Genomic DNA, 24,911 nt, shown 5'->3' on the forward strand with positions numbered 1-24,911 from the left:
TCTTCAAGTAAGTCCTTGACTGCGTTCTTCCTGGTGATAAGTGACGATGCAGTCTAAGATGGATATGGGCTAACTTGGAAAATAAATGAATTGAGAAAAATCTGGATAAAGGTGATTTAGAGTTCCGGTACTATTTTAGATATCGATAAACGGTATGGGTTTAATAAAACTGCCACACCTCTTACAAATTTACCCGCTTCCATCTTAGGCTGAGATCAGATCTATAGAGCGCACTTTGACTTTTCTCAGACTTAAGATTGAGTTAAAACGAGACAGATTTATATGAGAGGTATAGATTTGTATCGTTTTAACTCTCTTAAGTCTCAGCAAAGACAGAGTGCGCTCTATAGATCTCACCCTTAGACTACACCATAATTATACTACCAGACGAGATTACAGTTAAGGGTTAATTTGTAATGGAGTAAAAAAAAAATACTGACGTTCCTTTCAATTTTCTCCTCCCAAAAGCGGTTCCTATAAGGGTTCCGTTTTTCCTTTTGAGGTATGGAACCCTAAAAAGGCGCATTAGGTATAATTAGTAGGTAGGTACTTTAAGTAATTATTATAACCTATAAACCATACTCGATAATCACTTAAGATGGACCGTGACCTACTCATATACTGCAGATGAGGACTTTGCATACGGATGTAAACCAACCAGCCTATAATAATTCATTATATGCAAAAATATGCATAATGTTATGAATCAGTAATAAATACTTACTGTAATAATATTATAAATGCGAAAGTGTGTCTGGCTGTCTATCTGTATGTCTGTTAGCTCTTCCCAGCCCATCCGTTAAACCAATTGCATTTGGCAAAATTTGTCATAGATATTGGGAAGGACATAAGCTATTTTTGGCCCTGGCAAATCAAAGAGTTCTTACGGGATTTTTAAAAACCTAAATCTGCATAGACGAAGTTACAGGCATTATCTCCTAGGTCCTAAAGAAATGCATCACGGAGACGGACTACCTTTTTTTCCGCTGGTAAAAATCCAATTACTTATGCATCCTGCACAAGAACGGGTAGGTATGGGACTCACTGGTAATTTATACATGCATACCCGCTAAAAACCCGGCGCGGTATCGTTAGCGTCAAGTATAAGGCGTCTCAGGATCCCGGATATCGAATGCGACTGAGATATCCTGACGTTGAACCGGCACAGGCTTACACCCAATACCTAAGGCGGGAGAAGGTGAGCATAATGTGTCGTTCTACTCCCCTGTCTTCTTCTGCGGAGCGGGTGGGCGTCAGGGTCCAGCTCTCGTTCCCGCTTCGCGACCTCCTTCAGTGATATGACAATTTCACAGAACGATGCCATTACGTCCCACCTCGTCTCACTAGATCATACTATTTATCCCGGAAAGTGAAAGAGTTCACACAGGTTTTTAAAACGTACATCCACGCAGACGAAGTGTGGGGCACCATCTACTGTCAAGTAAATAATTAATTTAGGGCCTGTTACACTGTCAAGTCTTCGCCAAATAAACTTTGTCTAACGGATGACGTTTTTGCAGTTTTTATATTGCAAATCTGTGTTTTAATCTGTTGATATTCGTCAGATAAAGTTTATTTGAAGGTTGTCTCCAACAGGTAAAGTCTTTATAAATCTAATGATAACGATAGATTTAAAAATCTGATGATCTTTAAAGTTTGAGGATTTTTAGAGTTCTGTATCCAAAAGATGCCAAACGGGACGCTAAGCTTCCGCTGTCTGTCTATCTGATTGATTCGTCTGTCACAAGGGTCACAGGGAGTAGGGACCCTCGGGTGCCCTCGGTGCGCGAGTCTGACTCGCACTTGGGCAGTTTTTGTGGTTTTATTTAAACGTTTTAAACCTGGTCAGTACGTAGCTATAAAAACACAAGATTAAAATTATTTAGGGCCGGTTGTTTGAAACCTTTGGTTATGGTAACTTACGTTTGTTAAAATTAAACAGACACGTACAAACATTAACGTAGTCTGTTTCTTAATTTACATGTTGTTTTTTTTACATAATATTTATTAATAATGTAAAAAAAAGTTAAACATTGTCATTCGAGTTGCCTATCTACCATGAAAAATATTAGGTGAAGTTTAACTTATTGATATTTATAACAGTGTTAATTATTATATTATTATGTTGGCAAGTAGCCAATCATATAACGATGATTATAATTATATTCAATGATTCGAGCACTCTTTAACGTAAACTTACTTTTGAATGAACGTTAGCGCTAGGTAGTGAATCAATAATTTCTTTCACTAATCGTTCGTTAGCGGGATATTTAAATGTTAGATGCAACCGGCCTGAGGAAGAAATAAAGAAAAACTTGTTTATTACGAATAACACACAACAAAAAGATAACGCATAAGCTATGTAGATTTACGCAGTTTGAACTCTGAATGTCTTTCTTATGCGTGGCACTTGGTGCTTACTAATAAAATTTTAAACAGGTTTGTCAAAATATCTATGTGCATAAATACAAGGAGACACACTAATAATAAATATTTAAATGCCGAAGTGTCTCTTTGTCTGTCTGTAATCTTTCCCACACCTCATCTGTTAAACTTATTTTGACGTTTGGTACGGAGCTAGCTTGCATGCAGGAGACCTAGGCTATTTTTAGTTCCGGAAAATTAAAGAGTTCCGACGGAATTTAAAAAACCTACATCATTGTAAACGAAGTCGCAGGCATCATCTAGTAAAACCATATTTTTCCTTAAAATTTAACAAGCGAATTGTTCAATAATTAGTTCCGTACCTCAAAAGGAAAAACGGAACCCTTATTGGATCACTTTGTTGTCTGTCTGTCTGTCCATCTGTCTGTCAAGAAACCTACAGGGTACTTCCCGTTGATCTAGAATCATGAAATTTGGCAGGTAGGTAGATCTTATAGCTGACATTTGGGGATAAATCTGAAAACCGTGAATTTAGGCTTACATCACACAAAAAAAATTAAATTGTGGTCATGGACTAATAATTAGTATTTTTAATTTTCTAAGTAAGATAACTATATCAAGTGGGGTATCATATAAAAGGTTTTCACCTGTGCATTCTAAAACAGATCCTGGTTACAGCCGAACTTTGAATGAAAACTCGTTTTAATCGGCTTTTATTGGTGGCCATCCTCGCATTGTGCTAGAATTTATACAGATTATTATTAGTCTCTCTTAACTGGCCAAACTATCTAAGTAGTTTGTGAAAGGCCTCTTGCTCTCTTACCCTTGATTATATTATCCTACAAAATTTATTACAATGTTATAATACTTATTTACATGTAAGTAAACAAACATTTATAAATGCAATATGTGTTGTTTATTGGTTTGTACATAATCGCGCTACAACGACGGATCGATGTTATTTTTTATGGATATAATTAAATAAATATTTGGAGAGAGACATGACTGGCTACTTTTTGTGCAGGAAAATTTCCACGAGATTTACAAAAAAATACGTGGATAAAGTCGTAGGTATGAACCCATCGCCAGCCTTACTACTGAGGACGGGGTCTCCTCTCAGAATGAGTCGTGGGCATCATAAAATCCAAGTTATTAATAACTAGCTGATGCCCGCGACTTCGTCCGTGTGGATTTAGGTTTTTAAAAATCCCGTGGAAACTTTGGTTTTCCGGCTTAAAAGTAGGTAGGTAATGTCATTCTCTAGTCTCCCGGTCTATAACTATATCCATGCAAAATAATTACTTACGTCAATCCGTTGCATCCGTCGTGCCTACCTAAGTCTCTACCCGCCTTCTGCACTCCTGTCCCGCTAGCAAGTAACATCCTACCGATTTCAAAGCCCAATGCAAATAAATAGGAATGTTAGTAGGATTTGGAAGCAAGCGGCATCGCGTCGGTTTAGTCCTTCTTTTTTCTAACCGACTTAGTAGGCCAGTTTTTAAATCACCACGATTTAGGAATGCAATTCCTTACAGCATCAGGGTTGAGGAGTTGGGTCCTCGAGTTCAAAGATAGTCTTTACTTGGTATCTCTAAATCCTATCAGTTTAGGTGATCAGGTCCACTGCAGCATCAGGATTGAGGAGTTGGAATCCATTTTTTTATGGAACAATGTTGCGAAGTTTCTCCATCAATTAAAAAAGAACTACCCAAATCGGTTCAGTAATCTCGGAGATTTCGGCGTACATAGATAGAAAACACAACTTCTTTTTTGAAAGGTGGTTTAAAAAGTAGCCTATGTTACTCCTTGTTTAATTTTCTACTTCTCTGTGAAAGTCTCCCGTCAAAATAGGTTGAGCCGTTCCGAAGATTAGCCCATTCAAACAGACAGACAGACAGACAAAAATTTTAAAAACGTGATTCAGTTACGGTACAGTTCAAAATAACCACATGAGCTTAATATTAGGTAGTTATTTTGAAATTACAGACAGACACTACTATTTTATTTATTAGTATAGATGATCACTGTGTACCTAATGATATTATAATAATAGGTTACAAAATGAACATTATTTTGTTGGAAAAAGGATAATGTTCGTCAGCTTAAAAAACTTACATGGTATAAATAGGCATTTAAACGTATCGTCCCATAATATTTTAACCATTTTATATCTGTCCATCATGTTATTTTGAGATGTGGTTTTTTGTGTTCCCCATAAATGCTTAAGTTTGCAATTATATTAGAATTTTCGTAGAAAAAACCACAATTTGTTCTCGGTGGTTAACAGTGTGCGTAAAAAACCGGTTATGACGTAGGTTTTTACGTGTAGGTATATTGTTGTGATTTAATTTCGCATCGTCTGTATATAAGTGTGTTGGAGTAATCCTTTAATTTTATTCAATTGTTAGGTTACAAGAGGAAATAATGTTCGTTTTCAATGTGGTGCTTCTTTCGTGCGCTTTACTGTTTAAATGTGATGCTGGGTTCGGTAAGCTCAGTGATTTTCCATATCTAACTATTTTATAAATGTACAACCTACCTTATAAAAGCCATTAAATTGCCTATGCAAAATATTCAATAACCACATTATGCAAATACTAATACAAAGCTTTAGTAGGCTATTTAAAATTAATTATTCTATTTTAAAAAAAATGTATACCTACTTACTAATTTTTTTTCAATCAAAGCCTAAAGGTTAATTTAAATACAATAACTTACTGATTTAGTTCCAGCGATACGATTGTTTTAAATCCATAAATGAAATGTCTTAACGTTAAATAACAACAAAAAAATACCTACTTTTGTAATAAGTATTCGTAGGCTTTACCACGACACTGGACGACATCAGTGAATTATTTTTTGGTAACAACACCACCGCTGACTACTTAACTAGATACTTATTGTTTTTAGGGTTCCATACCTCGTTTATAGGGTCGTGTCTGTCAAGAAACCTATAGGGTACCCACTCCCCGTTGACCTAGAATCATGAAATTTGGCAGGTAGGCAGGCCTTATAGCACACGTAAGGGAAACAATCTGAAAACCGTGAATTTGTGGTTACATCACAAAAAAAATTAAAATGTGTTCATGATTAAATAAAAATTAGTAAGTATTTTCAACTTTCATTTAAAAAAAGATTTTTATATATATTTTTGCATTGTAGTTTTTGATCTATCGTGCATAATTTCGAAAAAATACGACTATAGCATGGAACCCTAAGAGTCTGAATCGCACTTGGCCGGTTTTTTTAACGTAGAACCTCACTAGTTGGCAGTTCGGCAATGTTGTTACCAAAAAATATTTGTAAATGACACCCCAGTGGTGTCGTCTAGTGTTGCGAGGTGTCGATGACAAGGCATGCATTCGACTATAAATAAACCTTTGCTTATTTGTTTCAGTGGACAATCTGCCAAAATGCAGCGTAAAAGACGACGAATGTATGACATCATTTTACCAAAAATCTATTCGTGACATCGGCAAAGATGGTGTTCCAGAATTAGATATAGACTCCATAGATCCCATGCACTTGGCGAATGTTACCGTGACAGTAATGGATGCGATTAAATTAATAATGTCCGAGGGAGTTGTTAAGGGAATCAGTCACTGCCAAATCAATTCATTTCAGTAAGTTACGGAAGCTATGTTTTATTTAAAATCGGTCAAGTATGAGTCGGACTCGCAAACGAAGCGTTCCGTACCATCGTACAAGAAATAACACTTTTTATTTTTTTAAATTTTAATGGCGGTCATTTTGAAATTATTATTATTTGTTGTTATTGCGGCAATAGAAATACACATTCTGTGAAAATTTTAACTCTCTACTTATTACGGTTTATAAGATACAGCCCGCTGACGGCAAACAGACGGATATACAGACGGACGGACGAACAGCGGAGTTTTAGTAATAGGGTTCCGTTGGTACACTCCGGTTAGGGAACCTAAAAGATAATGATTGCTTGAGTGTTTTGTTACATAGGTAACAGTTAGGGCATCGTCGCGTTCATCCGATTGAGTTAAAACTTTATAAAATTGTTGAAGCGACTTGCGGGAAAGTTTCTGAGACTTATTGATACATAATTCAGAAAATTAAGAAATTCGCGTTTCATTAGGTATTTTTATTTCCTAAAATCTGCAGTTTTCCTAAATATTGTCCTTACAAAGTTCACTTTGGTTAAGCATTTTGTGGACTATACTGATGATGTTATTATGTTAAGTATAATATGGTCTAAAGTAACATTATTAATTGGTAAATTAATTAAGTACCTACTTTATACTGTAATTATCATGATTATTTCACTAGATAATTAGCATCTATTTAACAAAAATACAAAAACCAGAGGCCACAATGCGACGGGACTAAAAAAATCTTTATACTATTATTTATACTAGACTAGCTTATTTCCGCGACTTCGTCCGCGTGGACCACACAAAATTTAAACCCTTATTTTAGCCCTTTAGATAGATCAGTCAGTCAGTCACCTTTTCCTTCTATTTTGGTATATAGATAGTACTATAGTAAGAATATTATTAGGTACGGAACTCTAAAAATCGACTGTCGCATGCTGCTTAAGGTTGCAATACTAATGTTTCCATTGTGGCATGCCACATGGTCGCAAGTTGTTGCTCCGGCGTACAACAGCCTTTATGCATGTAGAGGCTTATCTCATCTACGACCTCGGTAATGTTCTAGTATCACTTCTTGAACAAATTATTATTTTCCTGGTAGGTATACATCATTATAATCATTTATTTTACCGTGCTAGTTTGACCAGGTGCTTTATCAGTACCCTTATTATAAATGCGAAAGTGTGTTTGTTTGTTGGTTTTTCTTTCAATCACGTCGCAACGGTGCAACGGATTAACGCGATGTTTTGCATGTGTATAGATAAAGACTTGAAGAGTGACATAGGCTAATTTTTATGCCGGAAAATCAAATAGTTCTCACAGGATTTTTAAAAAACTTATTCCACGCGGACGAAGTCGCGGGCATCAGCTTGTCCATATAAAAATGGTGAATAGGGTCTTGGACTGTAGTAATAAAATGATGTGATGTAGCGGTAGATTATGGGGCTAGAATTCACCATTAAAGAAAATAATTTAAAAAAAGCGATTTTTTATTTAAAATATTTGTTTTTTCTAACCACTAGGCCACCGCCGCTCTTTAATGCAAATCTCAATTTCAAATACAAGTATATACGTCACTTAAGAGTTCTTTAGACAATAGGCTTTGTTGTCATTTTGCCACAGCAGAAAACCTGTTGTTTACTGACCCCTTGGCCCTTAAGCAGGGTACTCACCTAGCCGTGTCGCATGTAACGTATCTGATACTATATCAAGTGAGAACGTAGGCACGAGCCCGCTACGAGACGCTCGCGCTTGGAGCGGTATGTTCATAGTGACCCGCCGATTGGCGGTATCACTGCGAACACAAAGGCGGCTTGCAGTGTGCGCGTGGACGGTAACACGTAGCTCGTAGCAGGATACGCGGTGACTGTGGACGAGCCGTACCCACTTGCAGGTTGATACAGTATCAGATACGTTACACGCTACACGGCTAGTGAGTACCCCGCTTTAAGTAGTCATATTACATAATAATACTTAAAAACTTATTATTTTAGCGTTGATTTAGAAAAACAAACTGGTACTCAAGACATCGCATGTGACCTTACCATCAAAGGTTCGGTTTCATTCGGGGGTTCAAGTCCAACAATTCAAAGCCTTCTTGGAACTTCTTCAATTGAAGGCCATGGAAAAGGCAAAGTGAAACTTGGTAAGTAAATAAATTTTAGAAAGTTTCAATACCTACCTACTGATATTAAAGTACCACTATTTTATTAATTAACTAGCTTATTCCCGTGACTTCTTCCGCGTGGTCTACACAAAATTTAAACCCCTATTTTACCCCCTTAGGGATTGGATTTTAAAAATCCTTTCTTAACGGATGTCTACGTCATATTAGCTATCCGCATGCCGAATTTCAAACTGATCTGTCCAGTAGTTTGAGCTGTGCGTCGATAGATCAGTCAGTCAGCCAGCTTTTCCTTTTATAATAGATAGATGATGCCCGCGACTTCGTCCGTGTGCATTAAGGTTTGTAAATCCTGAGGGAACTCTTTGATTTTCTGTGTTAAAAGCAATGCAAGTTATCTAAATTTTGTCACAAATGGTAAAATGGATGGGCCGTGAAAAGGTGGCAAACAGACAGACAGACGCACAATGTTGATAGCTGATGTCTTATAACTAACGTTCAGTTTCGAGACCCGAAGATGCTCACATGACGCTCACTGGCGCTATCAGCGCCAACATGGCGAAAATCAAGTGACTTCAAATTCAGGTCGGTAATCGCAGCTCCAGCGTACTAGTATCAGTAGAGATCAGTGACTAAGTCTTACCGACAGATGACGTCACTATGAAGCACTACAGACTCGACCGGACTAAATTTGTTGCGGGCTGCAACTCGTTTGTTAAGAAACTGGGTCCATTACTATACAAGGCGTGCTGAACCAAACGATTGTTTTACCTTAACTTCAATTTGACTTGGTTTAATGCGCCTTGATTCTGACAAACTTTGAGCTTTAGTTTTCGACTCTAGTCGAATGAAAAGTCGTTATAGTATATTTATATAAAAATATATTCATTGTATTTTCAGAAAAAGTACACATCAACTTCGTTTTCCCGTTCTACCCATTCAAGAAAGAAGATGGTGAAATTTATTTCAAGATTGTAAACAAAAATATCAAACACAAATATAGTATTGAAAAAGCTACATTGAATGCCGAGAGGGTTTTTCTTGGAAAAGATGACATAAGTAAGACTCCTAATACACCTACTATATATTTATGTTACTGTAAAACTCGTACAACGGTAGGTAAGTCTTAAGGGTTTTTAGTAAAACCTAGGATTTACCAAGACTCAGTGGTAAAAGAACAAGGTACTGTTCTTTAATAAATAGCTTAATTTCGGACTTCTAAATTAGTATAGGTACACTCGGTAAATCCTAAGTTTTACCCCAGAGACACATAAAAGCCCTAGGTCTTACTAATCAGGTTTTTACAGTAAAATTGACATAATATTATCTACTTGACTTTATGGTTACTATTTTCGTCATGCATCGATATCGAAGGCTAAAAACGACAACGGTTGACCTAGGTCAGTTAAGTAGGAAGTTTTAAGGTTACCAGATCCAGCCATGTTATCTAAACTTGGAATTTTTGTGACTTTTTATTTAAATTATAATAATACGTACATGCTTGTAAAGTGACTCTTTCTACTACTTAACACTCATTGTTTGCAGTAAAATTATTACTACCGAGTTGACCACCTACAAAAGCTGTGTGATAATAATAGAAGTAATTCGTTTTTGGCACGCTAATAGCCTACTTAATAGTTTTGACAAAAGGGTAAAAAGAGCCCGTTCTGAATGAGCAAATCTATTGAGAAAATAAAACTAATTTAGACATTTAATTTAATTTATTTAATAAAGAACACTTAACATTTACCACATGACTCACTCACTATAACACACACTGATATGTATATCGATTGATGGACATTATAAACTAATGTCTATAAAGGAGTAAAATGTAAACACATTGCAATCATTGTATGCTATTATAAAGCCCCGTATTTATGGTCAACTTTTGTTGTGCAACAGTTGATCAACATTGTTGAACAGCGAAAAAGTTTCTGGAAACTTTGTTTAAATTATTATTTCGTGTCCACACGCCAGTCTACGTCAAAATGTTCCCCGAACAGTACAACACTACCTGTGTTCTATTATTATCTGTATCTAGCGTATATCCTCACACTACTGCCATGTTTACAAACAGGTGGCAAACACGTCAACATACGTCACCAGTAGTTGCTAAACTGTCGCTTTTGCTCGTCGAGCGAGAACATTCCAACATGTTGCGAACAACTCTGCAACACGACAGCGACATGTTGATAGCAACTCAGCAATAGGCTACTTGACAATTTTTTTAAGTTGGTCTTAAATGGTTAATATTTGTCCTATTATATCAAAAAAATTAACACTATATTTTTTTGCGCCCTAAAAACCGTAAAACTTTAATTTAAAAAATATTTTTCTTAGACAGGTGAAAACACTGTCGGCCATGTTTGGCCGATAGATTATCTGTGGTCTGACGTCATGCATTTGTAAACAACAGTATAACCACAGGGTTATACTGTTGTTTACAAATGCATGACGTCAGAGCACAGATAATCTATCGGCCAAACATGGCCGACAGTGTTTTCACCTGTCTAAGAAAAATATTTTTTATATAACCACAGGGTTATACTGTTGTTTACAAATGCATGACGTCAGAGCACAGATAATCTATCGGCCAAACATGGCCGACAGTGTTTTCACCTGTCTAAGAAAAATATTTTTTTAAATTAAAGTTTTACGGTTTTTAGGGCGCAAAAAAATATAGTGTTAATTTTTTTGATATAATAGGACAAATATTAACCATTTAAGACCAACTTAAAAAAATTGTCAAGTAGCCTATTCAGCAACATGTTGATTCAATTTTGTTTACAGGCAAAAGTTTACCATGAATACAGGGGGCTTTATTATTACTTGTGATATATGTACAATATGAACGCAAATGAATCAATTAATTACATACTTAAAAAATGTCTTTTACAGGTCAATTAATAGTTCCCTATTTTAACTCCAACTGGAGAACATTGATGAAGAATTTCGGTCAAGTGTTTGTCGACAAAGCCATGGATTACTACTTCGATTTTGCCATCAAGTTCTTCGGGGGCATTCCCACCAATAAATACATCATCGAGGATCTCGCACCTTATGTAAAAAACTAAAATAGAAAAATGCTGTGATTAAACGTCAATGATAAATAAAATGAATACCAAATATTATCTACGTTGTATTTGTGCTTTTACCTAGATGAAGCCAGTCAGTCTGTTGTGTTTTTAGGGTTCGGAACCTCTAAAGGAAAAAAGGAACTCTTATAGGAAGGATCACTTCGTCGTCTGTCTGTCTTGTCTGTCAAAACAAAGAAATAAAACCTATAGGGTACCTACTTCCCGTTGTCCTAGAATTATGAAATTTGGCAGGTAGCAATGTACTAGCTAACTCTCAAAGTACAGATTTTTTTTCTCATAGCTCTTACGAGTTACGACCTGAAAATCCATACTAATATTATAAATGCGAAAGTGTGTCTGTCTGTCTGTCAGTCTTTGTTGTCTGTCTGTCGGTCTTGGATGCCTTTGTAAAGAGAGGAGTAAAACTGGGTATATTAAAAACAATATACATGTATATTAAACGTCATAATTATCTCAACTCATTGCCCGCCCCTTACTGAGCACGGGTCTCCACTGAGAGTGAAAATAACTTAGGTTATAGTCCATCAGGCTGACCAAAGTGCAGATTGACAGACTTCACATACCTTTGAGAACATTAGGGAAAACTTTAGAACTCTGCGGTATGCAGGTTTCCTCATGTTATTTTCCTGCACCGTTAAAACAAGTAATATTTAATTGCACGCACATAGCTCCGAAAAATTACAGGTGCGTACGCAGAATCGAACCTCGGACTTCCCGAATAGGAGGCCGTCTATAAAAAATCAGACAGACAGACAAACCTTCTTTCATTATTTTAATATTAGTGTATAGTATAGATTTTATTTTATTAATTTTAATGTATTTAAATTCCATGGTTTTAATTAGTAAGTATTATTTATTTTTACATTTACATATTTTAGGTTCATTTATGTATAAAAATATAACCTGAAATAAACGGTTATTTAAAAAAAGGCATATCAATATGATATCAATATAATTACCTAGTATGTGTGTCAAGAAAATTAATAACAAAAAGAAATATTATCTGTCTAGCCACGTAGCTTTTGTAGGAATGCAACAGTGCTTTACTGCTTAGGTACCTATTGATAAAAACAATAGTAAGTACTATGATAAATGTTAATTTATAGCATTATTCATGGATGTAGGCCTGTGACCTATTGTGAATTACAGGTTTGACATCTGTATATATAAAATTCAAAGTCCTGACTGACTGACTGACATATATATCAACGCACAGCCTAAACCGCTGGTCCTAGAGACATGAAATTTGGAGGGTGTGTTTTTTGTAAAGAGTAGGTATCCACTAAGAAAGGATTTTTCGAAATTCTACCCCTAAGTGGGTTAAATAGGGGATGAAAGTTTGTATGAAAGTCCGTCATTTTTAAAGTTATTTGCATGAAAATTGGTATTTGGGTTTTCGGTCACAAATGAAGAAATACGTGTTCCAGGATTTTTGGAAATTCAATCCCCACCTCTATTTTCTAAATTCCACCCGAGCGAAGCCGGGGCGGGTTAGCTAGTGATAAAATAAAAATTCGAAACATTAATTAAATTATCACCTGGATTTAATGATCACCTGACCGGTGTGTATTTTTTTTGTAAATATTATTCTTTGTAGTTGTAAATATTATATTTCTTATTCCGAGGAAAGTTTAAGCATTTACTTTAAGACACGACTTATGGTGAATCACTATCCACATTATAAATGTTATAAGTGTTTGTGGTTTGCCTTGCAATCATGCCACAACAGAGCAACAGATCGGCATATTTTTTGCATGGATATAGTTAAAGACCTGCAGTGTGATTCTCTAAGGTAAAATAATATTTACATCGGTCGCACATCGGATGTTTCCTTAGATGTAGCACATTTGTTATTCTATTAATCGCGTTCGACTCACCTTTGCGACACTAGCGCTTCACCCGCGAGTGTGATCGATGTAGGAAACGGGTTTTTGACATTTATGTATGGAATTTGCTATTCTAATTGCTCGCCTTCGACTACATCGTACGCCCTCGCCTTCGATTCTATGTGTCAAACGGAAAAGCGTCTCCGGTGTAGCTTTTCTCTACGATGCACCATCGATGCACGAGTTAAATTTCGTTGTAAACATAGAAAAACTTTAAAAGAAAGGTGAAAATGTGAGTTTTATTTTGTTATTTTCTATAGTAAGTATAATTAAATGATAAAAAAATATCTGAGTTAACTATTTATCGTTTTTCACTTCAGATGGCTGCTCGCTTAGCTCAAGTACATTTTTCTTATTAGAAGAAGCTAAACAAGAGGAATACAAAATAAAAAGGCGTGCAAAAGGTTGTCAAATACGTGGTCTTCGTCTGCTCTCGACAGACGCATTATGTAAGAATATTTAGTATCACGGAGGAACTTGTGGCAATGTTAGAAAGGGATTTGCTCCCCTACATCAAGAGCTAGTCGTGCAGTGGTGTATGTATTATTTGGAGTTTAAAACGAAGATTTAGATGCCTTCTAGTTCATAGCGATTATGACCCAGGGATGGTGGCCAGAAGATTCATTATACTTAGCATGTTGCATGCACGTTTTACACAACATACTACAACATTACCAGCGTTGTCATTTTCAAATGACATAATCCGAGAAGAACATAGGATAATGAGCATGCTGCAAAGGAATCCTCGTCAAAGCAGAGCAGAGGGCTTAGAAGAAGGACAAAGGTGCCGAGAACTCCTTGCTAATCGCTCGTGGCGTGCAAGACAGATGCAATAATTAATAAAAGATAATTCTCAATTTCAAAGCCTTTATTTATTCCTTATCTTAATCTTAACTATTTACATATATTTTAATGTTATGTACATTTTATATATTATACCGTGTGTGTGTTAGTGTTTTTCAATAGTTAATTATAATATATTTTATTGCATTTCTCGTTCATTTGTTTTTAATATTTGTGTGGAAAAGATAATAAAAGTGCAATATAAACTTAGTTTACATTTTTTTACCATAGAAAAACAGACGGGTTTTGTTATAGACTTTTGGTAGAAAAAAATGAAATAATTCCCACAGGATTTAAAAGCTTCTCAACTGCTAGAGGCTCAGGAATTTTAGTGTCTTCCACTGCTTGAGAAGAATTCATGATCATCGTGATCAACCCATAGCCGGCTCACTGCAGAGCACGGGTCTCCTCTCGGAGTGATAAGGGTTTTGGCTATAATCTACCACGCTGGCTATGTGCAAATTGGTAGACTCGCACACCTTTGAGAATATTATGGAGAACTCTCAGGCATGCAGGTTTTCTCACGATCTTCTTCTTCATCGTTAAAGCAAGTGATATTGGATAAAAAGCACAAAACTCCGAAAAGTTAGAAGTGCGTGCCCGGGATGGAATCCCCGACCTATAGCCTAGTGGTTAGGACGTCCACCTTCTAATCGGAGGTCGGGGGTTCAATTCCGGGCACGCACCTCTAACTTTTCGGAGTTATGTGCTTTTTAAGTAATAAAATATTACTTGCTTTAACGGTGAAGGAAAACATCGTGATGAAACCTGCATGCCTGAGAGTTCCCCATAATATTGTCAAAGGTGTGTGAAGTGTACCAATCCGCACATGGTCAGCGTGGTAGACTATGGCCAAAACCCTTCTCACTCTGAGAGGAGACCCGTACGTACTCTGTGGTGAGCCGGCGATGGGTTGATCATGATGATGATGATGATGATGAATCTCCCTTGTGAGTTCTTCGCCTGCAACAGCCACAGTTGACATATTATGAAAAAGTTGAAATAATTAACTAGTCAAAAAAAATCCGTAGGTATATTTTATACTAGCTTATGCTTGCGACTTCGGCTGCGTGGACTACACAAATTTCAAACCAATATTTCACCCCCTTAGGGGTTGAGTTTTCAAAAATCCGTTCTTAGTGGATGTCTACGTCATAATAGCTATCTGCATGCCAAATTTCAGGCCGATCCGTTCAGTAGTTTGAGCTATGCTTTGATAGATCAGTCAGTCACCTTTTTCTTTTATACATAGGTATAAAAGCTAGTATAGACTAGCTGATGCCCGCGACTTCGTCCGCGTGGATTTACGTTTTTCAAAATCCCACGGGAACTTTTTGATTTTCCGGGATAAAAAGCCTATGTCACTCTCCAAGTCTTTATCTATACCCATGCAAAAAATCACGTCAATCCGTTGCACCGTTGCGACGTGATTGAAGGACAAACCAACAAACTAACAAACCAATAAACAAACACACTTTCGCATTTATATAATGGTACGGATATAATATATAATAATATTATACACACCGCAGGCTCGAAATAACTCTCCAAGTGTGGTAAACTTTCATCATTTATATATCATTCTGAAATAAGAAAAAAAATAGTACTTTATATTATTATTTTAAATAATTTTTCATATTAATTACGTACCCATACTAGCCATACCTAATACCTACTTAAACTTTAAATGCGAAAGTGAGTCTGCTAGCTTTTCACGGTTCAAAAATTAAACCAATTTCGATGAAATTTGGTGCAGAATTAGCTTACATCCCAAGGACGGACATAAGCTAGATACTTTTTATCCCAGAAAATCAAAGAGTTCCCACAGGATTCTTAAAGGGCCATCTATTTAACCCATTTATGCATTTATTTGTAATTTGGTACAGAGGTAGCTTGCATCCCGGAAATTGACATAGACAACTTCTTATCTCAGAAAAGCAGAGTTCCAACAGGATTTAAATATTCATTTATAGAGATAACATAGATAACAGACAATTCAAAATCTTCCTATCCTTTTGCAAAACTTTCTCCACCCATAAGAGAAACAATTATTAGGTTATTTAGATCTGCTACTGCTATATTTTCATCCATACCACTGCCTGTTCTTTCTTCTAGCAATAACCATGCTACTGCATTTTCTCTTTGCATCATCTTTTTTATCTTTCCAATACTGTATTGTATGACAACATTTAACACTAGGTAGATACTAACATTTATACTCTGCTTAGAAAGTAGATTGTGTCTTTGAAAATAATATTTACATACCTTTTGCTATTGTTGCCAAGTTTTGATGCAGCCATTTGTATTCATCCAATATTGTCCAACTTCTTGGTGATGCTTGGTGACTACGGTCTCTAGCAAGGGCAGTGCGAGCGTGCCCAGTTGCTAACCATGGTTTTTACTCCATAAATTTGAACAATTTTTCAAGTTGAGCAGTGGATGGGGCAATATTGCGAGGCACTGAAATTTATAATTAAATCGTTGGTCAGCACCGAAAGAACAGTTTGATAGGAAGTCTGACACAAGTTTAAAACCACTGATATCGGAGTAAATTAAGTTTAATTAAATACTCACTTGCATTTTAAAACAAAACACTATAAAACGACGTACAAAGACGAAGTTCACGCACTATTTGTTGAGTTGTTGTGACGACCTATGAAGTCACCATGGCAGTAAAGGAATTATAAGTGCTCCACTAACCACTTGATTTAATTACGTGCAGTTTGTTTTAAGACTAGAGTTTTTTGTCGAGTAATCGTTTTTCAAGGGTGTAGGTGATCAGTAATTTACCAATACCATTTTTAATTTTGTGCTGACTGACATCTTGCACGGCGGGAAGCAACTTTTTTTTTAATGATGCAAAACAAAGGCAAAGGTCTCCTTGCCTATGTCCAAGATTTTTTTATATAATGATAATTTCTCATAGTATTTTGCATTTATTGCTTTAACTTTGTATAAAAATAGCAAATGTAATCATAAATGAATTTTAAACCCACTATAAATGCCATATTTCGTAATCGTAACTTTTTATCGGTATGAAAATAAAAATAGGATGACATCACTGGCTCATCCGAGATAACATCGTAGAGCCCGTCTCAACCATAAGATCGCCGACGAGCTTAAAGCCACTACAGAATCACAAATTTACAACCGTTGCTGGCCTGGTCGATCTGTACGATGTTACCTCGCAGACCACATCGATGTTGGCAACGTTGAACCGTTCTTTAGAGAATCACATAGCTGGACAGTGGCATAGGCTGCTTATTATATCGGAAAATCAAAGAGTTATCACGGGACTTTTAAAAACCTAAATTGACGTTAGCAAGAGCAAAAAAGTCGTTAGCATCAGCTACTTAGTTTAGAATAAGACGGCAAAGTTGTTAAAAAGCACTTTGGCCGCTAGAAAAAGCCTTAGTTATACAGGCGTGGACAAGTAGTCTTTCATGCGTTCAACTGTTTAGCACAACGATGTGATAAAACTCAATATAAAGAACTGACTCTCAACCTTCACTATTCCGAGAGGCACAAGAAGAAGAAGAAAAATATCCTGACTTGCTATTCGGTCGGATTTAAACAAGAAATACTTATAGTAAGTAGATATTTCCGATATTCACTCTACCAACTCACAAAAGATTATTTTGGTGCTTAGACGAACTCTCAAAAGTCATAACTCAATGTTTGCCAAAGAGCAGTGATCGTGTAAGGAGTTCTGCTATACATAGGTACGTCCAAAACGCGAATAGCTGACGCTGCCTTTGCAGCCGCTTTACTTAAATGGGGGTGGGCAGGACCATAACAATACATGTCTCGTCCTGCCACATTGTGTGCTGTATTGGACTAAGAGCCCGGGAGGGCCAGACCTTCGTTGGGGTCATACGCATAGTTTATCTATGATACCCTAACACATGGAGGAACGATCAGAAATTTTACACCTTTGTCAGTCAGTCAGTCAGTCACCTTTTCCTTTTATATATTTAGATAATAAAATATTATGACGAATTTTTTATTATATTTTAACGTTTACCGGAATCAGTTTCAAAGTCACAGATGCTTTGAAATCTGGTATAGTGCAGGCCTGAGAATTATCACATAGCTTTTTTCATAGATAAGTGCCTAAATAGTATTGTTATTATGTAAATTACAGTGCCTTACCTCGGAGATTTAATTATTTCAAACAGGTAGTATGGATACTAATTATTTTATATGCTACCGGTATTTTTTTTGTACTTTTAACTACATATAAAAGATGCCTCGGTTTAGTTTAACTATTGTATATCTAGCTGTTCCAACGTCAGGTTTTCAAAATGATTTCTAAGTGGACGATTGTTTTTACGTGCACATTGGTTGTATTTTGCGAATCTGCTTTTGGTAAGTGAAAAAAAAAACTGAGTTGCCTGAAAGAGATCACTTTTAAAAAAAATTGTTTTCTATATTTGTATTCTTTATCTGATTAGTAATAATTAAGTGGCTGTTTTGTCATAAGACTATCGCTATATGTATAACCTAAGTCTTTCACCTTTTTAGCACGTTTATATTTTTCTAATTGAAAATGATACAATAAAACTTAAGGTGGTTTGATAGATCCAGCCGCGAAATTTTTTTTTTTTTTTAAAGAATATTAGCCATATTAAATGAGTAATATTCCCCTTTCCTCTCCAATTAAGCGTCAGGCTTGTGCTAGGAGTAGGTACGACAATAGTGCAACGGGCGAGATTTGAACCGTCGACCTTTCGGTTTTCAGTCCACTCCTATACCGGTTGAGCTATTGAGGCGGGTTAGTTTTCCGAAAATCGAAGACTAATCATACATCGAAGACTTATGGTACTTTGTTTTTGTTTCTGAAAGATAATTTTCTGAATTTGCCCAGATTTGCACAAATATGAACTACTTACTTAAATGAGTATTATTGACCAAAGTTTTTATGAAAAACATGTAGATGCATAAATATTATGCCCGCAAAACTCATTACCTTACATCTCATTACATTATTATAAGCCTTCGATGTATGATTAGTCTACTATTTCCGAAAACTAACTAAAATTTGAATTTTCGCGGCTGGATCTATCAAACCACCTTAATGTTAAGTGTTAACCTTATCCAATTACTGTACAAGATATTATACCCGCGTGACATCCGCTAAGAAATGATTTTTGACAATTCAATCCCTAAAGGGCTAAAACAGAGGTTTGAAATTTGTGTAGTCCACGCGGACGAAGTCGCGGGTATAAGCTAGTCAAATTTGAAAAAGGAAAAGGTAACTGATTGACTGACTATCAATTGGACGGGCTGAAATTTGGCTTGCAGAGAGCAACTATGACGTTAGGCATTCACTACGAAAGGATTTTTGAAAATTCAACCTAAAATAGGGATTTGAAATTTGTGAAGGCGGAAGCGAGTAGTAAGCAGATACGACAACTAATTAATTGAAATTTCTTTCAGTTGATACACTGCAGCAAAAATGTGCCATAGATGACCCCGTTTGTATACAAGATCTTATTCAGAATCTCCTAATTAATCTAGGCAAAGGTGGCATTCAAGAATATGATATACCACCAATTGATCCATTTAAAATCGAAAAACTTAAAGTATCAATTTTGGACCTTATGACTATTAATGTGGTAGAAGGAGAAGTTAGGGGAATTAAAGACTGTGTGATAGATAATATTGTGTAAGTAATTACGACATACAATATTGACTAATGTAAGCTCTATATTTTATAATTTAAAGGAGTTTTCTATAGTAACATTAATGTTTTAAACAATTTGTCATAAATAATTGTATAATATCTGAAAAATTCTAAATCTATTTATTAGCTATACCTACTTAGTATATTTTTTTTGTTTTAAATAAAAAATATTTTGTTGTTAATAGGTCCGATCCGAAAGAGCGACGCTTTGTTATAGAAGTTACATGTGATCTAAACATAAAAATAAAAGTTAAATTGGGAGAAATAAGTCAGCAAGTTCAGAACCAATTTGGAAGCAAATCTGTCGAGGGCGGTGGAAATGCCAAAATAAAACTGGGTAAGTGTCCGTGAAAATTATTTTAAACTGATTATTATTTATTCCTTTTTTCGGGTTCCGTACCTCAAAAGGAAAAAAGAATCCTTATAGAATCACTTCGTTGTCTGTCCGTCTGTCCGTCTGTCCATCTGTTGTGTCTGTCAAAAAAACCTATAGGGTATTTCCCATTGACCTAGAATCATGAAATTTGGAAGTAAAAACACAACACAAAAAAAATTAAAATGTGTTCATGAACAAATAATTAGTATTTTCAATTTTCAAATTAAGATAACTATACCAAGAGGGGTTTCATATAAAAGGGCTTTACCTGTACATTCTAAAACAGATTTTTATTTATTTTTATGCGTAATAGTTTTTGATTTGTCTAATTTGTCGCGCAAAATGTCGTAAAAAATACACGAGTACGGAATCCTTGGTGCGCGAGTCTGACTCGCACTTCACCGGTTTTTTTAGCATCGTTTCGTTTAGGTACTATTTTATACCGTCAGTTACGACGTTTAAATAAAGAAACTACTGTTTCCTATTTAAAATAAAACGTATGCTATATATCAACATTATTATTTCACAGATAAACTGCACTTGAAATTTGAATATTTCTATGATATCATCAAAAAAGAAGATGGCGAGCTTTACATCAAATGCAAGCCAGAAAAAACCCTTTTTGAATATAAAATAGGCGAAGCAAAAGTTGTTGTCGACAAATTATTGCTTGGCGATAAAGACCTCAGTAAGTATGAAAATCGTAAACGAAACATTATTTCTATTCTCTATACACGGAGATAAGTTAATGTCTCTCTCTGTTGCGCAATCCCGTACAAACGACAAAGACAAAAAGTCACTGGTGACCAACCAATCACAAACGAGCCTGTTTTCCGTAGGTACTACTCTTAGATCCACGGAAAAAAGTTAGTACGGAAAATAGCTCGTTTGCGATTGGTGTGTCAGCCAAAATGGTTACAGCTAACAGATTTTTGTCTTTAATCATTTGTATGAGACTACGTAAAAGAGAGAGCTCTTCACTAACTTTTCTTCTTTGATAGAGTAAAAATCCCAATTGACTTCTATTGCCTGAGCAATCGGTACTTTTTAGCGATCGGTCGTTTTATTTTTAGCAATTCTTATTTCAAAGAGACGCGGACGGTCCAGGTCGGGGATGACTCTGACGCCAGAACAGAAGCTTTTTGATATTAATTTATAACTGAGTAACCGACATAGCTCAGCGGGTGGCGAAGCTGAATTGGCAATGGGCAAGGCACATAGTTCGAAAATCAGACCGAAGTTGGGATACCAAGGTGCAAGAATGGCGATCTCGCACCGGAAAGCGCAGCGTTCGAAGACCCCCACTAGATGGACGGACGACATCAGACGAGTCGTAGGGAGCCGCTGGATTCAGGTGGCGCAGGATGTCCAGCTGTGGACGTCTATCGGTTGTTGTTAATGATGATGATCATGATGATAAGCTTCTTCTTTAAATGTTATGAGTGTAAGAAGCTGCTACACGTTCAGGCAATACTAGTGAATATGCATCTAGCATTACCTCTTTTGATGAATAGTTCATAAAATTATTATTTCTTGAATTTGATTGCAGGTGAACCAATAAATGAATTTTTTGGAACAAGTTTGAATTTTGTTATCAGCACATTTGGGAAGGACATCTTCGATGTGGCTTTAGATATTATGAATAATATTATATACATTTTCTTCGATAAAACCCCCGCCAAGTATATCATCAGCAGTGATTTATCAATATCTTAAAAAATATGTTAATGTTCACAAATTTAAGTAATAATACTACATATAAATTGTATCAACCCATTACTCATCTACTATAATTGCTTATAGTTATTTATAAATAAAAACCTATTTATTATAAATAAAACATTTCATTTTCACCAAATCTAACTACTGTCGCACTGCCTACTTATTATAGCTATGAACCTAGTCACTTATAGTTACTTAGAATACCTATGTAGTTGAAGAGAAAAGGGTAATATTATTAGTTATGCTTATTACGACTAGTAGGTACTATTTTTTAGATGTCAAAAAAGAGTGCACGATTGAAAATAGGAAAATCTGGTAGAAAAAGAACACTTATATCACTGTAGGTACTAACTGATACCTTAGAGGTAGTCCTGGTGGATTTAGGTTTTTTGAAAACACCGTGGAAACTCTTTGATTTTACGGGATAAAAGTATTCAGTGTCCGCCTGCAGGAATACAGCTATTTCTGTACCAAATTTTATCAAGATCAGTTAAGTAACTTTGAATGTCATAAGCGTATTTTTAAAAATTGTACCTTTTATAAACGGTTTTTTTTTAAATTCAGAAAGCCTAAATATATACAAGGTTAAAAAATTACTTATATCAGTCCGTGTATAATCCTTTACCTACCTGTGAAAGTTATTTTCAAATCGATCCAACCGTTCCAAAAATTAGCCCGAACAGAAAAACCGTCAGAAAAACATTTTAAAACGTGTGTTTGGGTTATACCGTTACCTTGTAGGTAATCACACTAATATTATAAAGGCGAAAGTTTGTGTGCATGTGTGTATGTTTGTTACTTCTTCACGCAAAAACTACTGGACGGATGTGGTTAAAATTTGGAATAAAGATAGATTATAATATGAGCTTAATAAGAGGCAGTTATTAGGTACGTATTTGTGTAGAATATTGTAGTATGTATTGATTAGTGTGTGAAACCGTACACAAATTGGATCAGACCACAGCAATTTGAATTCCCAATTCTGTGGAGGACATAAGCCAATGTTAGTGATATGAATTAGTGAACTGTAAAGTATCACTCAGAGATTTAGCACCTAGCAGCTTCTCGCAGCTATGCTCGCGACTTCGTCCGCGTGGACTATATACATTTCAGACCTCTATTTTACCCTTTTAGGAGTTGCATTTTCTAAAACTCTTTTTTAGTGGATGCCTACGTCACAATAAATCGATCCGTACAGTGGTTTGAGCTGTGTGTTGATAGATCAGTCAGTCAGTCAGCTTTTCCTTTTATATATATACAACTTTTTCTAATTCCATCACAAGTTAACACTTGACTGCGATCTCACCTGATGGTAAGTGGTGATGCAGCCTAAGATGGTAGCGGGCTCTTCCTCTTAATTGACAAGACTAGAGATCGCTTATCCGGCTGTCTGTTTTACTAGCTAATCTGCTCCGGTTATGTTCGGGCGGAATTTCTGAGAATACTTTTTCACTTGGTGTAAAGGCAGGTCTTATCACTTGGTGATCTCTTCCAAAATTAATTTCATACAACATGTTGTACCTACCCATAGTCCATAACTAATCTCAGCAAAGCGTGAAATAATTAACAAGATCGTATAGCGTTGTTTTAAATGGTAATTTATATTCTTTAAAAATATGACCTAGGATAGGTATATGCGGAATTTAGATAAACGTCAGTTTTTTTGTTGAATTAACATTATAATTCTTACACAGATAAAATATATTTCAAAACGTAATGTAGGTAGAGGCAGCAAATTCTCATACTATGCAACGTTACCGTACGCGGTGAAGGTAGGTATACCTATTCCATAGAGTTATAGTTCGCGGCAAGTCGAGATGGCAATCGGGGAAGGAACGCACACCCGCACAGCCCCCGCTAGTAGTCAAACGCGCTACTCTGTTGCGGGATAGCCCGGGCGACGTGCGGGTGTGCGGGGCGTCCCGCACCTCATACCCCGATTGCCATCTCGACCTGTCGCGGACTATAGGACCTATTCGGGTCACACAGGTATCTTGGTTACCTAGACTATTTATTTCAAATCTTTTCAAAAAAGAGGTTAAGCCGGCGCCGAGGCGGACCCTCTCACTAGGTCCCCCGCCGCACGTCCGAGGTGCACCATACTATGTGCACCTCACCTCCCCCGGAGACTTAACGGGCGACAACGCGATCCCGCGCACGTCGCCCGCGTCTCATCCTTCGCCTCGTCCACTGTGCCCTCTGCTAGTCAGAGGGACACGCGGAGAAACCTCTTCCCTGCCAGGTCATTAGCCATAGCCAACAATATCCCCGAAGAAAAATTATTAGCTATGTTACCGGGGTGCACCGGCCCGAATACTGCTCTTCCCCTCGGACGTATCCAAAAGGGACCAGCAACACCCAGGCACACAGGTTACCTGGCTGGCACCCCATCACCATTAGTCACTTTAATACAATCCCTTACATTATTGTGGTAGTAGGATTTTTTAATAAGTTTTCGTTTTGTAAAATATTGAGAGATTATGTAATTATAACAATTTCATATTAATTATATTAGTTAAACACGAACACTACCTACGAACAAGTAGGTACTTACCACAAGTACCTTCTTGAGACAATGTTGAATAATTAGGTAGGTATCTACCTGCCATTAATTTTCATATTGTTTTTTACGTTTTATGGGCAAAAACTAAAAAATTCTAGCACCGACCAGATAAAAAACACTATATTTAAAAAAATTAAAATATCCGTTCAATGTTAAGAAGGTTGTTTGGTTATAATATGGTTTTCCTTTTGATTTATTAAAGTACCTACCTACTGGTCACTGGAGAACCAACATGAAGAAAGATATGGGTTACTTTTACATCCTCAGAAACTAGAGAGTTCCCATAGAATTTATGGAAATCTTAAATCATTGCAAGAAATCCCTAGTTTATCGAAAATAATAATAATAGAGAATATTATGATTATGAAGTGAAAGCTTTTAGAATAGAATAGAATAGAATGTTTTTTTATTCATGTAAACTTTTTAAAAGTGCTTATGAATAGTCAGGTTTAATTTACCACTGGTTCGGAATGCCGTTCCTACCGAGAAGAACCAGCAAGAAACTCGGCGGTTGCCCTTTTTAATTTTTCAATTTACAATGTTATTATACCGTACTATACAAGCCATTGCAGCCCCGTGCATTGCTGGAGCGAGTCAAATC

The 24,911-nt window shown here is 36.2% G+C and overlaps 1 protein-coding gene and 1 long non-coding RNA gene across 3 annotated transcripts; one reads left to right on the forward strand and one right to left on the reverse strand.

The window, feature by feature from the left end:
- The first annotated feature begins 4,731 nt into the window (after positions 1–4,731).
- On the forward strand, positions 4,732–21,756 carry LOC117986683 (uncharacterized). The gene is made up of 8 exons (XM_069501883.1): positions 4,732–4,873; positions 5,783–6,008; positions 8,003–8,154; positions 9,034–9,192; positions 19,403–19,631; positions 19,835–19,986; positions 20,555–20,713; positions 21,575–21,756. The coding sequence occupies exons 1-8, from the start codon at positions 4,810–4,812 to the stop codon at positions 21,739–21,741; spliced, it is 1,308 nt and encodes a 435-aa protein (XP_069357984.1). The 5' UTR covers positions 4,732–4,809; the 3' UTR covers positions 21,742–21,756.
- On the reverse strand, positions 13,970–17,237 carry LOC138402957 (uncharacterized). Of its 2 annotated transcripts, XR_011237272.1 has the most exons (4): positions 16,538–17,237; positions 16,229–16,423; positions 15,491–15,546; positions 13,970–14,926 (listed from the first exon to the last, which is right to left on the reverse strand). It is a non-coding gene; the product is annotated as an uncharacterized lncRNA (long non-coding RNA). The 2 variants fall into 2 exon arrangements; XR_011237271.1 differs by having other exon boundaries at positions 16,229–17,237.
- Positions 21,757–24,911: the final 3,155 nt, after the last annotated feature.

The sequence above is a fragment of the Maniola hyperantus genome, chromosome 11, assembly GCF_902806685.2.
Source record: "Maniola hyperantus chromosome 11, iAphHyp1.2, whole genome shotgun sequence".
NCBI classification, from domain to species: Eukaryota; Metazoa; Arthropoda; class Insecta; order Lepidoptera; family Nymphalidae; genus Maniola; species Maniola hyperantus.

Coding starts and splice junctions, on each gene's coding strand:
- LOC117986683 (XM_069501883.1), top strand. CDS start 4,810: ATGTTCGTTTTCAATGTGGTGCTTCTTTCGTGCGCTTTACTGTTTAAA. Junction 8,155..9,033: donor AAAAGGCAAAGTGAAACTTG/GTAAGTAAATAA, acceptor TTGTATTTTCAG/AAAAAGTACACATCAACTTC. Junction 9,193..19,402: donor TCTTGGAAAAGATGACATAA/GTAAGACTCCTA, acceptor AATTTCTTTCAG/TTGATACACTGCAGCAAAAA.